The following is a 14609-nucleotide window of genomic DNA, read 5'->3' on the forward strand; positions in this document are numbered from 1 at the left end:
CAGTGTGGCCGGCCGCCCCTGCACCCCCCACGCTACGCCACTGGCCAGAACTGAGTTCTGGTGAGTTCTGGCTGGGGAAAAAAAGCCCTGGTTATCTAGCATCTTTTCTTGAGGTGGGAGAAAGAGCTCAGTACGAGATCCAAATACCATATTTTCGCTCTATAAGGTGCACCCGACCATAAGACGCACCTAGTTTTTAGAGGAGGAAAACAAGAAAAAAATATTCTGAATCAAATGTTGTTGAAGAGGAAGGAGGAGGGAGGATCAGGCTAAGGCATCACAACACGAGGCACCGCGCAGCTCTCCCTCTTGCTGTGCTGGGTTCAGTAGAGCAGCGCAAAGCCTCTTCAGCGAAGCCAGAACAGCAAAGAGGAGCACGGGGCATCTGCGCACAGCCTGCCCGCTGCTCCCAAACCTTCCCGGGGCTGCAGGGCGAAGCGGAGGCTGCTGGCAAAGCAGCGCGGCTCCCTCACCACCACCAAAGAGCAGCTCAGGAGCGTGCCGCACTCCGGCAATTTAGCTCCAGGGACCACACATTCGCTCCATAAGACGCGCAGACATTTCCTCTTACTTTTTAAGAAGAAAAATTGTGTCTTATGGAGCGAAAAATACGGTAATTAGTTTGGGTGTGTCCGAAGGCTTAAGAAGTGGGCCACAAACTAAGCACACACTGGTTTTTATATGATAGCACAGTCACAGAAGGAATTCATGCTTGCAAAATCTGGTTTGCATTTCCTAGGGCCCATGAAGCCCACCAACTGAAGGCATGTGGGAAATGGTGTTGTCATTTAAATCCCCTGGTTTGGGTCCTACCCTCCAGAGCAGGAGGAAACAAGTTCGCTCCATATTTGAAGATGGCTATCATACCTCCTCTCCGTCTCACACACCTTACTCCTTCAGTGAATATGTTAGTTCTGTTGTGTTTCACTGGGCTTATCCCTAGCTCTGGGAGGATAGAACTGCAGTCTGCAATATTGTGACAAATGTTAACCATAATAGAGTGTAATATTTATATATACGTATATATTACCCCTTTCCCACAAAGTGACATAATTTCCCAATTTCATCCTCATAAGAAATCTGTGAGCAGGTTAGGTTGTCATGGCGACTCTCCCAAGGTCATCCAGTGAGTTATGTGGCGAGTAGAAATTAGAATCTTGGACTCCCCAGTTCTAGTCCAACACTCTTCCAACCACTGTCCCTCACACACTCAACACTTAACAATTGTTCTTTGCCAATATTTGAGATGTTTCAATCTAGTTTCAGTTCCCAGGAGCTAAGCACGATAGTCTCAAGCAGCAAAAACAAAAGTCTTGCAGCTCCTTAAAGACCTGAATTATGGCACAAATATTTCTGGCATAAAAATGTGCTTGTCTTTTAAAGTGACACAAGACTATCTTCTGTTTTGGAAAGAGGTACAAGATCTAATCAATCCATCAATCAATCAATCAATCAATCAATCAATCCATCAATTTTAATTTTGTGTTTTACAATTTAAAGTACTCATTTTTACATCAAAATATCAGTGACTTCTCTTATTCTCTTTCCATGGTTCATTTTAGATATCATAAATGCCTGCATATTTTACAAAGACTATACTATTCAGTATTCCATTATTGCATCCATCAAAACTTATTTACACTGTTGAATTTATCTTAATGCTGCTAGCGTTTTCAGCTGTACAGTTATTTCCCATATATTAAATAAACATTTCACAATCTTCTCTAAACGTATGTTCTTCTTGTTCTCTTATTCTATATGTTAAGTCTGCAAGCTGCACATATTATGTCAACTTGAGTTGCTGTTCTGCTTTGGTTGGGACTTTGCTCCTTTTCTATTTGTGGGCTAACAAAACATGGCCCGCAGTAGTAGCATACATAAATAACCTGTTTTGACAGCTGCGAATGTCAGTCTGGATTATCCCCAACAGAAAGAACTCTGTTTTGGGGGGAGAGAAATGACTTTTAAACATTTTTTTCAATTCATTATGGATCATTTCCCAATACTCTTTCATCCTTTTACAAGTCCACCACATATGAAAAAACATTCCCTCAACCTCTTTGCATCTCTGGCACTTATCTGATTCAGTCTTATACATCTTAGCAAGCCTACATGGAGTTAAATACCATATGTAAATCATTTTCATGTAGTTCTCCTTCAAAGAATTAACATGCTGTGAACTTCAAATCACTTTTCCAGAGTTTCCCCCCAGAGGTTAAAATCTATATTATGACCTATATCTATTGCCCAGTGTGTCATTGAGACTTTAACAACCTTGTCTTTTGTTTACCAGTCTAACAACAAATTGTACATTTTGGACAAAAGTTATTTGTTTATTTATTTTTTATTTTTCATATTCTGTTTATCATCCTCCGCCACACCTGAACTAATTGCAAGGAGCCATAGCTCAGTGGCAGAGCATTTGCTTTGCATGTAGACGGTCCCAGGCTTAATCACTGGATCTCCAGGCATCACTGGGTGAGCACTGGCTGAAACCCTGGAGAGCTGCTGCCGGTCAGTGTAGACAATATTGAGCTAGAAGGACCAGCAGTCTGGCTCACTATAGCTCAGCTTCATCGGTTGCTTATGCATACAGACTTATCTGGTGAGGCAATCTGCACCATGCTGTTGTCTACAAAATGAGGCTGGTGGTCTTCCTGAAGGATTATTCAGTGCTTTAAAATAGAACAGGTAAGAGCGAAAGCATAGGGCCAAGCTGATCTTTTCCCACAATACCTTGAAAAACGTAAGCCTATCCGAGAAGAGTAAGTGCCAGGTAACTTCACGTTCTCTACTATGACGTCAAGTGTGGCCTTGCAGGAGCAGAGCGGAGACTGCAGTGTCTCTACAACCTGAGCCTACTGTACATTGGAAGGGTTGGGCTCATATCATTATTAACCCAAAATGTCTTGCTTTTCTCATAGTCCCCTGGATATTCCCAGGGGAGCTGAAGGAAGCAATGGTATGTCCGCTCGTAAAGAAAACTTCACTAGATCCTTTAGATCTGTCCAATTAATGCCCAGTTTCAAATCTCCCATATCTGGGTAAGGTAATTGAGAGAGCGGTTGCTGAACTGCTTGGTAGGTTTCTGGAGGAAACATCGGTTCTAGATCCATTTCAGTCAGGATTCCATCCTGGTTTTGGGACCGAGACGGCTCTGGTCGCCTTAACAGATGATCTCCGCAGACAACTGGATTAAGGCAGGTTGGGATTGCTGATTCTCTTAGATTTGTCAGCAGCCTTTGACATGGTCGATCACGATCTTTTGGACCACTGCCTCGCCGACGTTGTGATACAGGGCATAGCCCGTAAATGGCTGTGCTCATTTATCTCTGGTCGGGGACAGAGGGTGGCACAAGGGAGGGAGATGTCGTCACGCCACTCCTTGGTGTGTGGAGTGCCGAGGGCGCAATCCTCTCCCCAATGCTTTTTAACATCTTTATATGCCCCCTTGCCCAGATTGTCCGGAGCTTTGGGCTGGGTTGTCACCAATATGCTGATGACACTCAGCTTTATCTGCTGATGGATGGCCATACCGACTCGATCCCGGACACACTGACCAGATGTTTGGAAGCTGAGGCTGGATGCTTTCGTGGGAGCTAATTGAAACTAAATCCTTAGAAGACAGAGGTCCTCTGGCTGGGTTGGGATGGTATGGGGATGAGGGACCAACTCCTTTCTCTTGCAGGGGCCCAATTAGTACCATTGCCTTCCATTAAGAGTTTGGGTGTAATCCTAGATGCCTCCCTTTCCATGGAGGCGCAGGTTACCACAACAGCCAAGGCAACATTTTTCCACCTTCGCTGCATCAAGCAGTTGGTCCCTTACCTTTCCCACCCCGACCTGGCCACAGTGATCCATGTGACGGTCACCTCCAGGCTTGACTACTGTAATTCGCTCTAAGTGGGGCTGCCCTTGAAACTGTCCCAGAAACTCCAGCAGGTGCAGAATGCTGCAGTGAGGCTCCTCACAGGGTCTCTGCCATGGGAGCATATTCACCCAGTGCTTTTCCAGCTGCACTGGCTCCCAGTGGAGTACAGGGTCAGATTTAAGGTGCTGGTTTTGACCTTTAAAGCCCTTTACTGCTTAGGACCCTTGTATCTACGGGGCCGCCTCTCCTGGTATGCCCCACGGAGGACCTTAAGGTCCATAAATAGCAACACCCTAGAGGTTCCGGGCCCTAAGGAAGTTAGATTAGCCTCAACCAGAGCCAGGGCCTTCTCAACACTGCTCTGGCCTGGTGGAATGCTCTGTCTCATGAGACCAGGGCCCTGCGGGATATGATTTCTTTTCGCAGGGCCTGTAAGACATAGTTGTTCCATCTGGCCTTTGGCTTAGAATCAGTTTGATTCCCTCCCCTATTTCTTTTTCCTTTCTCCTCCTGTGAAGAGGCTGCATACTACTGTTTTAATATTGTATTTTAATCTGTTTTTAAATTGTATTTTAATCAACTTGTTTTTATTATTGGTTGTTAGCTGCCCTGAGCCCGATCTTGGCTGGGGAGGGTGGGGTATAAATAAAAATGTATTATTATTATTATTATTATTATTATTATTATTATTATTATTATCATCACAGGCTTGTATTAAAACAGCCAGCTTCTGCTTTTACCCTGCTCTCAGCTGTCACACACTTAGGCTTTTGTCTACCAGCCAGGTGAGGGAAGGGCCCCATCCATTTGCTCTTCTTTTGTTATACTAACAACAGTACTTAGAGCTATTAACTCACAAATAAACTACCTGACAAACAATGGAATCCATCCCTTATATTTTAACCTTTGCTGGATCCAGGACCCCAGAAATTACAAGGGTCTCAGGCATCATGGAAGCTAACATGCAAAACTCACAACACTATTGACAAACAAAATTTCATTTCCTGTCTCACCAGAGTGGTGCATGCTCTAGTTATCTCCCGCTTGGACTACTGCAATGCACTCTACGTGGGGCTACCTTTGAATGTGACTCAGAAATGACAACTAATCCAGAATGCGGCAGCTAGACTGGTGACTGGGGGCGGCTGCCGAGACCACATAACACCGGTCTTGAAAGACCTACATTGGCTCCCAATATGTTTCCGAGCACAATTCAAAGTGCTGGTGTTGAACTTTAAAGCCCTAAAACGGCCTCGGCCCAGTATACCTGAAGGAGCGTCTCCACCCCCATCGTTCTGCCCAGAGGCTGAAGTCCAGCACCGAGAGCCTTCTGGTGGTTCCCTCATTGCGAGAAGCCAAGCTACAGGGAACCAGGCAGAGGGCCTTCTCGGTAGTGGCGCCGGCCCTGTGGAACGCCCTCCCATCAGATGTCAAAGTGATAAATAACTACCTGACATTCAGAAGACATCTTAAGGGAAGTTTTTAATGTGTGATATTTTAGTGTATTTTTGGTTTCTATGGAAGCAGCCCAGAGTGGCTGGGGAAACCCAGCCAGATGGGCGGGGTACAAATAAATTATTATTATTATTATTATTATTATTATTATTATTATTCCCTTTTGAAGGAAAATGGTTTCAGTGCTATCATTGCTGACTGGTTAGAAGCAATGGCCATAGTTTTCCTGCTGTTTCTTCTTGTATTTGTAATCACCAAATTTAAATTCATTTTTGTTTAAACTGAAGTTTTCATCAATTGTATGATAATTTGGTTTGAGAAGCATTGTATGTTAAATATTTATGAATAATGGATAAAATAAATGCCAAAGAAAAGAAGCATATTTAGCAGAAAACCCTGATTCTGAATCCATTAGCATAAGTTTTATATACTGTACTCAGCAATGAAAAATCCTTACCTACCCTCAGTTAAAATAATATCCTATATGCGAAAAAATGATATGTTTAATACCTGTAATTCTGGATTATCTCTCATACAGAAGAGCCACTATGGGGTAGTCATGGACAGTGCTGGACTTTTATTTCCTCTCTAAAATTTATTGTACAATTATAGAATGAATAAATGAAAATTCCAAACACACAGAAGCAACTGTAGCTACATGTTGTAGGGAAACAGTTTCTGCAATACTGTAAACAAAAATGAGATCTGAAAAACCTAAAAAACTCTAACTGGATTATCTCTCACAAAAGAGCCACTATAGGGTAGTTATGGGCAGTGTTCGACTGTTTTTATTTTTCTTAATGTTATTGCACAGAATATTAAACGGTACAATAAAGGAAAATTGGAAAAAGGCAACAACCACGGCCCTACGTATTGTAGGAAAGCAAGTTTTTGGCGAGGTCAAAATGAATCGGCTGACCTTCACTTGGGATGAGGAAAGAGCAGGTGACAGTGCGGCCGCAGAGTCAAAAGCTCAACTCATCCTTCTCCGACAACGCTGGAGAGCTGAAGCTACACAAGCGCAGAGCGCGAGCGAGGCAGCCTAACGTCCCGCGCCATGACGTCATGCGCAGGTTTGAATGACGGCAGCTCCTGCTGGGGCCAATCCGGAGTGGCGACGATGCCGGGATGACGCAAACGACCCTAGCAACAGACTGAGCTCTGCCTCGTCCAATGAAAAAAAAAGAAGCGGGCCTCCGGGAGCCTATCAGGCGCACCGGAGTGGGCGAGGGAAGGCGGCAGGAGGCTGGTCTCACACTCGCCGACAAGATGGCGACAGCAGCGATGGGGATGGCCGCGCTAGTCGCTTTGTTTCCCACCAGAGCTTGAAGCTCGCCTCCCACAGGCCTGAACGAAAGTGACAAGAGCTGGGGAGAGATGACTGCGGAGCCCGTGAGGTACGCGGCGGCGCCTCGCTACTCTCCCGGCCATGGCGGGCGGTGAGGAATGGGAAGGCGTGGGGGGGTGGGGGAGGAGCCGGAGCTGAGGGGCGATCGCCCTCTCTGCCTCGCGCGTGGCCTGCCGAGAGGGCGCGGAGGACAGATTAGACAACACCCCCCTCCCGCCGGCTCCTCCCGCCATTTCTTCGAGGTCATTTTATCAGCGGCAGCTCAGGGTGGGGGAGGGAGGGAGGGAGGTTGGGGAGGGCCGGGTGTCTCCCTTCCCGCCTGCGCATGCCCAGTGTGAGGCGAACGTCCCCCCTCCCCCCTCCACTGCGCCCCCTCCTGAGAGGCCGTTTTCTTCCCCTGGCGGGCGAGGGGGCGGGGCCACTGCAGAGGAAAGGGGCGGGGCTCCCTGCGCAGATCCTGCCACCCGTCCCCTCCCTTCCCTGCCACCCCCCCTTTTGCCGGTCATTGATCAGAGTTGCGGGTCCCCTTCCACGCCCACCCAACCGCGCGCGCTGCTCATAGCGCTCCTGAGCGGCCTGTCTTTTGCCGGAACCAGGCCTCGGTTGGCGGGGGCCCGGCGGCATGGTTGATGTTGATCGGCGGCCTCTGTAAACGTTTTCCCAGAGACCTTGCGGCGCCCTTTTAAATAGGGGTATCGCCTAGAGCATAGCTGTCAACGTTTCCCTTTTTTAAAGGGGAAGTTCCCTTATTCCGAATAGGATTCCTCGCAAGAAAAGGGAAAAGTTGACAGCTATGCTAGGAAGCCGCCTCGTGCTGTTCTACCGGTGCACGGTAGCGCAACATTGACTGCACCAGCAGCCCTCCGGAGCTTCAGATTAGGGTAAGATGTCGAGGGTTGAAATTGGGCACTTTTGTTCTGCCACCCAGCTACAGACCACGTCCATGCTTAGGGGACTGCATTGTACTGAGTTGTGGGGAGGGTCGTCTAGCCCAGCGTTGCCTCTGTGTGGATTGGCAGCAGCTGCCCATTGTTTTGGGCAAGAATCTTGCCCAGTTGTACCTGGAGTGGCTTGGGCGGCGTTGAACCCTCGGGCTTTCTCTATGTAAGGCAACTGCCTTACTACTAAGTTACAGACGTTCCTCAAAACGTGGTCAGTACTCAGGGATGCTAGAAGTTGCAGCTGAACAACATCTGGAGGAGTCACAGATTGCAGTCCTGGCATCTTTGGAAGGGTAACAGAGAGGGTGGGGCTGTAGTTCCATGTTGCCTACCTGGTGGTAAGTGCCATTGTGCAAAAGTTGGAAGAAATCATAGTTACCTACATGTGCAGTAGAGAGAGAGTACTCACACACAAAAACACACCTATACATAATAGAAATTATTAACCACCACAAGTGTGCTCTGTGACCAATTGTTTGCATGGAAAGCATACCAGATTTGTTGCCCTCTTTTTTAGCTAATGTGATATATTGCTTCATATATTGGTTCATATGAGAGATGCTATTTTCCCTTCCGAGCATAATAATTCATAGTAGAGCACATTATCTATGTCATGGAAACATTTTGAATAAGTTATTAAGAGGTTGCTTGGAAATGGGATCTGAAATGGATATGTGAATAAATGTACATTGCTCTTTAAAATGCTGATGATTCATCACATGTACATGCTAGGCTGACTATTGGTTATCTTACCTGTGTGCTTGTTTTGAACTAGTGCTTGTGCTTTGTTTATACTGTATTGTAAAACATTGGTTTCTAAATTTTATTTATTTGCAAATTATGTAAGTAAATATTTCACACATTGTATATAAACTTTATGTCCCCAGCAGAATAGTAAGATGACTATTACAGTAAGCATAATAATATGAAATAATAAAATGAAACAATACAGTAAATGCAAGCAACAAACCAAAGAAGCAACAGCTTGTTAAGAGAGTAACCTCTCCTTCTTTTTCCAGCTTATTTCTAGAGTAATGGGGAGGCAAGGAGGGCGGATCTGGATCTGGACCCTGGTGGAGGGTGGGGTACCCTGCTGCAGACCTGAATTGGATCTCCCTCCTACTGCATGGCTATTTACTCTGGGAAAAATGGTTAACATAATTGCTAATTGTGTGAATTACGTCATGTCTAGTTGCTTTCTTTGGAACTCTTATTTCCATTGCCTCTTAACCTTGCAGTATAGTTCTTTGTAAGCTTCTTTCTGTTGTATCACAATTGATGGTAGATGGCTGGTATGTAAATTCTTGTTCAATAACAAATTATTCAGAGTGTAAATATGCGCAGTGCTTCATATGTACAAAGTGTGTGATGTAGTTTTTGTGGCTTGTGTGTAGTGCTAAGTATTTCACAATGTGACCATTACAAGTTGGCTGCACATGGAATTATATTTCCCTATCATAAATTATAGCATTCACAGTTGAGAGAGAGTGTACAATGGTACCTCGGATTACATACGCTTCAGGTTACAGACTCCGCTAACCCAGAAATAGTACTTCAGGTTAAGAACTTTGCTTCAGGATGAGAACAGAAATCGTGCTCCAGCGGCGTGACAGCAGCAGGAGGCCCCATTAGCTAAAGTGGTGCTTCAGGTTAAGAACAGTTTCAGGTTAGGTACGGACCTCCGGAACGAATTAAGTACTTAACCCGAGGTACCACTGTATAAATATATAATTTCTTTTCTCTTCCACACCGATTGGTGAATCCTAAAGCTCAGACTTACCTGCATTGTAAAAAAAGAAAAAAGAAACTGAGTTCTTCTGTATTGAAACATGTTCACACACCTACACTTGCATTTCTTATCTGTACCAAAATTCCATTCTCTCCCACTTCATGATTTTGCAGCCTACCTATAAAATACTCCCCTTGAAAACTACAGCAGTCTGCCTGACAAAGAATTCCAGAAGAAGTGTCAGCAGTGGTGGTGGCTGCTGCATGGCAACCTCATTGCCTAGGCGGTAAGCTTGCACCATCTTGCCTGCCTGCCATTGGTGAAGGTTTTTGGGGGTGTACACTCCCCCAAAGTCCCTGGGCCAGAGGCTGCCATGCCTGCCCCAAACCACCAACTGGGCGCCAAAGTTGGAAGATCAAATCTGGTACAGGGAGGGAGGCAGCCCATGGTATCTGGTGCCCCAGGCTTCCCCCCCCCCCTTGCAGGCTCCCCACAAACCTTTCAGAGACGGCTGTGCATCCAAAGGGACCACCCAAAGCACCCACCTCAATGAGCCCTGCCCTTCTGAAGCCCAGCCCTGGGGGTGCTAGGTGGCTTATATCTCTGCAGCCCAGCCAAGTCGAACTCCAAGCGAATATGGCTCCCACTGCAGCAGTTCCTAGTGTCCTGGAACTGTCTGCACTCAAATCACCTGCTCCCTGGGAGGTTGTGTTGTTCTGGAGCCCTGGCAGCCTAGGGATGCTGCCAGGTTCCAAGCTGGCCCAAGAGCACAGCCTGGCGGCCCCAACAATCTCTAGCAGTGGTGGAGGAACAGCAGCAGCAGTAGCTTGCGCCTTTGGCTGTGGCACACACTCTCCACCGGCCTTGTTCATGCTGCCCTGGCTGGAGTTAGAGGGTGGGGAGATGGAGGGCCGCTAAAAACTGTGGTTTGCATGTTGGACCACCCTTATCTATATTGTAATCATTGTAATCAATGATTTTTTAAGAAGGATTTTTTTTATTTAAATCAGATTTTTTAAATAAAATGCTTCTGGAGAAAAAAATCTTTCTAAATATAGTTTTCTATTTAAGTTACATTATAGTCCAAAGGCTTTTCATCAGGAAATATGGATTTGTTTTAAGTTTTTCATGTGTGCTAAAACTCAGACTTAGTTTTTTTTTAATTAAAAAAAGTTTAACCACATCAGTTAACAAACATGGATACATACACTATAATGTTATTCCTTTAATTAAATAAATGGTTTAAATTGTTATTAAGGAAATGATTCTTTTTCTTCTTTCAATAAAGTACAGCAGAAAAGTTGTCCAAATACAAACAGTTAACTTATAAACCTCACAATAATTTCATAATTATCTGTGTATTTCTAATAGTATAACCATTTTTGTTATCTCTAAAACCTACTCTGAAAATTTATTCTTCCAAAAATGAAACCTTTATATGGTTGTAAATATTAAGATTATACCAGCAAGAATGAATCTTTCTGTAAAAAAAATATGATTTAAATCAAGTCTTACTGACCAGTGATTTAAATCAAGTCTTGCTAACTATAGTCATACCTCGGGTTGAATGTGCTTAAGGTTGAGCGCTTTTGGGTTGTACTCAGTGGCAACCCGGAAGTAACGGAGCATGTTACTTCCGGGTTTTGCCGCTTGCGCATGCGCAGACACTCAAAATGACATCACATTCATGCGCGGAAGCGGCAAAACGCGACACACGCAGATGAGAATGGGGTCCGGAACGGATCCCGTTCGCATCCCAAGGTACCACTGTAGTGATTTAAGTCGTGATTTAAATTGATTTGATTTAAATCAAATACACCCTGGTTGTAATCCACTAGGGGTTTTTGTGATGGTGTTGAAGTGTCTGGAAATAGACTGAGCTGTTATAGAGGTTTGTGGCAGACACAAATGTGTTCCTTTGGTAAAGTTGCTGTACTGTGTGGAAAAAGAATGGTAGACAAGCTTTGGAAAGGAAGAAAATGAGTCAAACAAGGCACACTTGGAAGTTGATTGCTGGTTTGGGATGGGATGTAGCTCACATAAACAAGTGGAAAATGAACTGAACTGAGATGATAGGGCCAGCAGGTGCAAAGGTAAGGGAAGCTGAAGTCCTACCATACATTAGAAATAAATATTTGCCTGCAAGTTTTTATTAGGAATCTGTTCCCACAAGGTCTTGAATTTCATAATTGCTAATAATGGAAATTACATAGTTCTTATAACATGTATGGTCAATGTTTTGAAGAAGAGTGCAGTAATCTTCTTGTGTGTTATTAATATCTTCAATTTTTAATGGACTTTGGTAGAAACATGGTAAAACAAAAGAATACTATTCCTGTAAAGAAACCAACTTAATTATTTATTTGTAAGTTTGCATCCTGCCCTATCTTCCGGCTGTTAGAGAGCCCCAAAATACATATTGTTTAGAAGGAGTTATATACAGTGGTACCTCGGGTTAAGTACTTAATTCGTTCCAGAGGTCCGTACTTAACCTGAAACTGTTCTTAACCTGAAGCACCACTTTAGCTAATGGTCGGAACTGGTCGGACCGCTGCTGCCACGCCGCTGGAGTACGATTTCTGTTCTCATCCTGAAGCAAAGTTCTTAACCTGAAGCACTATTTCTGGGTTAGCGGAGTCTGTAACCTGAAGCGTATGTAACCTGAAGCGTATGTAACCCGAGGTACCACTGTAATAGTTTGAAGAGAGGCCTAGATGACTATTCTACAGTGTAAGAAATCCTCAATTGGACCAACAACTGGTGCGGGTCCAGTTCCGACCATGTGGAGATCTCTGCGTGGTGACTGATATCTCTGGCTGGCCCCAGGCTTCCTATGCAGGTAAGCAGAAGAGCTTATTTACTGCATTTATATCCTATCTTTTTCTCCAAGGAGTACACAGTTCAGCCTCCTCCTCAGTTAATCCGTACAACCACTTTGTGAAGTTGGTTAAGAGGCTGTGACTGGCCCCAGATCACCCAGTGAGCTTCCTAGAGTACTTCTATCGGGCAGCTATATAAATTAAGTAGGTAAATCAATATGGGGAAAGAAAATACCACTTAGAGAATGATCTAAAATATTTTTCTTGAAGCTTGAATTTGTTTTATTCTTGATTGTTAGATGTTTGAATGTGATGTAAATTACTTTGATATTTTTCTTTGAAATATAAGGTGGTATATAAATGAAATTAATAATAATAATAGTACAGTCGTACCTTGGTTCTCAAATGGAATCCATTCCAGAAGTCTGTTCGACTTCAAATATGTTCGAAAACCAAAGCACGGCTTCTGATTGGCTGCAGTAGATTCTTGCACTCAGTTGGAAGCCACATCAGATGTTTGGCTTCCAAAGAAAGTTCACAAACCGGAACACTTACTTCTGGGTTTGCGGCGTTCAGGAACCAAAACGTTTGAGCCGCAGTGCATTTGAGAACCAAGGTATGATTGTAATAATGTTTCATTGCAAAAATAAAATGACACCTAGACATTCTGTTGTGCCCGAAACTCAAGGTGCCATTGGGCGATTAGTTTATATACCTGAGTTTCTACTACAGTGGTACCTCAGGTTAAGAACTTAATTCATTCTGGAGGTCTGTTTTTAACCTGAAGCACCACTTTAGCTAATGGGGCCTCCCGTTGCTGCCGCGCCGCCGCTGCGCGATTTCTGTTCTCATCCTGAAGCAAAGTTCTTAACCCGAGGTACTATTTCTGGGTTAGCAGAGTCTGTAACCTGAAGCGTCTGTAACCCGAGGTTACTTCACCCCCCCCCAAGAAAAGGCTTAGTCGTTTCGCGTGTCTCAAAACCCCATCATCCCCGCATGCTAACATACCAAACACAAGTGGAACAAATTTAAAAAAATTCTCTGCCCTACAGAAAACCTTGATTGCCTTTGCTTGCCAAGGTTTCTCTTCCCCCAACTCCTTCCATTTTAAATTAAGCTTAGAGAAAACTGGGAGAGAGCTTAAGTACAGGCACCTCCCCATTTAAACTGGGGTTATGTTCTGAGGCATCATGCGTTTTAGAGAAATTGCGCATATTGGGAGCACCATTGAAAAAGCCTGCAAACACACTTTGAACCTCTGGAAACCCTTTAAACCCTTTAAACTCCACCACAGTTGCTCCCTCCAAACCTCTTCAAACTTCCAACTCTCCACAGGTCTCAAAGATAGGTGCAGAGGCGCCTGTATTGCACTTGCCAAGGCTCCTGGCAACGCTAGATGCTATTTTTGCACCATTTTTGCCTTTGTCATACTCTCTTAGGGCCATTTTTGCCCCTTTTTGTGCCACTTCCAGTTTTGCAGTGATTCACACGTGCAGTTGTGCATGCCTTGAATGCACGTAAATGGGGAGTTGCCTGCATACAGAGCCTTGAGAAATGTGGTTGTTTCTTCTTTTTTCCCCTCCTCCTCCTCCTCTTCCTCCCTCCTCAGCCCACTCCCTGCCCCCAAGAAGAGAAACAGTTGATTTCAATAAATCGGCTCATCCTAAATCAAGGAAGAACAGGTGACTGTTTTGTTCTGCTCCACTTCCCAAAAGCCGCACCATATATCCATATACAGTGGTACCTTGGGTTACATACGCTTCAGGTTACATACGCTTCAGGTTGCAAACTCTGCTAACCCAGAAATAGCGCTTCAGGTTAAGAACTTTGCTTCAGGATGAGAACAGAAATCGTGCTCCAGTGGCACGGCAGCAGCAGGAGGCCCCATTAGCTAAAGTGGTGCTTCAGGTTAAGAACAGACCTCCGGAACGAATTTAGTACTTAACCCGAGATACCACATATATATATATATATATAAAACATTCCCCTTCACCATGTCTCAACTGGACAAATCAGTTCTGCTTGGCACAAAATCTACAAAGTGCCTTCTGGAAAGACTTTTGTTGTTTTTATTAACTGGATTTCTTCTCCCCCTCTTTATCTCCTTTTGTTCTCTACTTGCCCTAAAATCCATCTTGGAAAGAAGTAGGAGATTCTTGTTCTACTTAGCATTTCTGGATAACCTAATTATGCAAACCACTCATTTAATAATAATATTTGTAAAAGTAAATGGATTTAGGTCAATTGCTTGTAAAATAATTTGTGTTCGTTGGGGAAAGAGGTTGAGGGGGAGGAGTCTAAAGGAGTCTACTGGCACTAATTTTAATAAAGTGCTGGTTCTTCTCCTTCGCCAATATGAATTATGAAAATAGTCACCACATCTGCAGAAATAGGGGAGAGTGGGGAGATTAATATTTTTCCCTGCTATATCCATTGCACTCCTAAT

General features: G+C 44.4%; 1 protein-coding gene across 5 annotated transcripts in view; it reads left to right on the plus strand.

Annotated features, from left to right (window-relative positions):
• Positions 1-6100: 6100 nt before the first annotated feature.
• Positions 6101-14609, plus strand: part of ATRX (ATRX chromatin remodeler) — a 97295-nt gene continuing 88786 nt past the window's right edge. For 2 of the 5 annotated variants that reach the window (XM_081897745.1, XM_081897746.1), the window contains exon 1: positions 6125-6723. In XM_081897745.1, coding sequence (XP_081753871.1) covers positions 6704-6723 — 20 coding nt within the window. In that variant the 5' untranslated portion in view covers positions 6125-6703. Of the gene's footprint in view, positions 6724-14609 lie in introns of all 5 variants that reach the window. The other 3 variants (XM_081897749.1, XM_081897747.1, XM_081897748.1) reach the window with 3 other exon arrangements.

Source organism: Podarcis melisellensis (assembly GCF_964234715.1).
Source record: "Podarcis melisellensis genome assembly, chromosome: Z".
Taxonomy (NCBI): Eukaryota; Metazoa; Chordata; class Lepidosauria; order Squamata; family Lacertidae; genus Podarcis; species Podarcis melisellensis.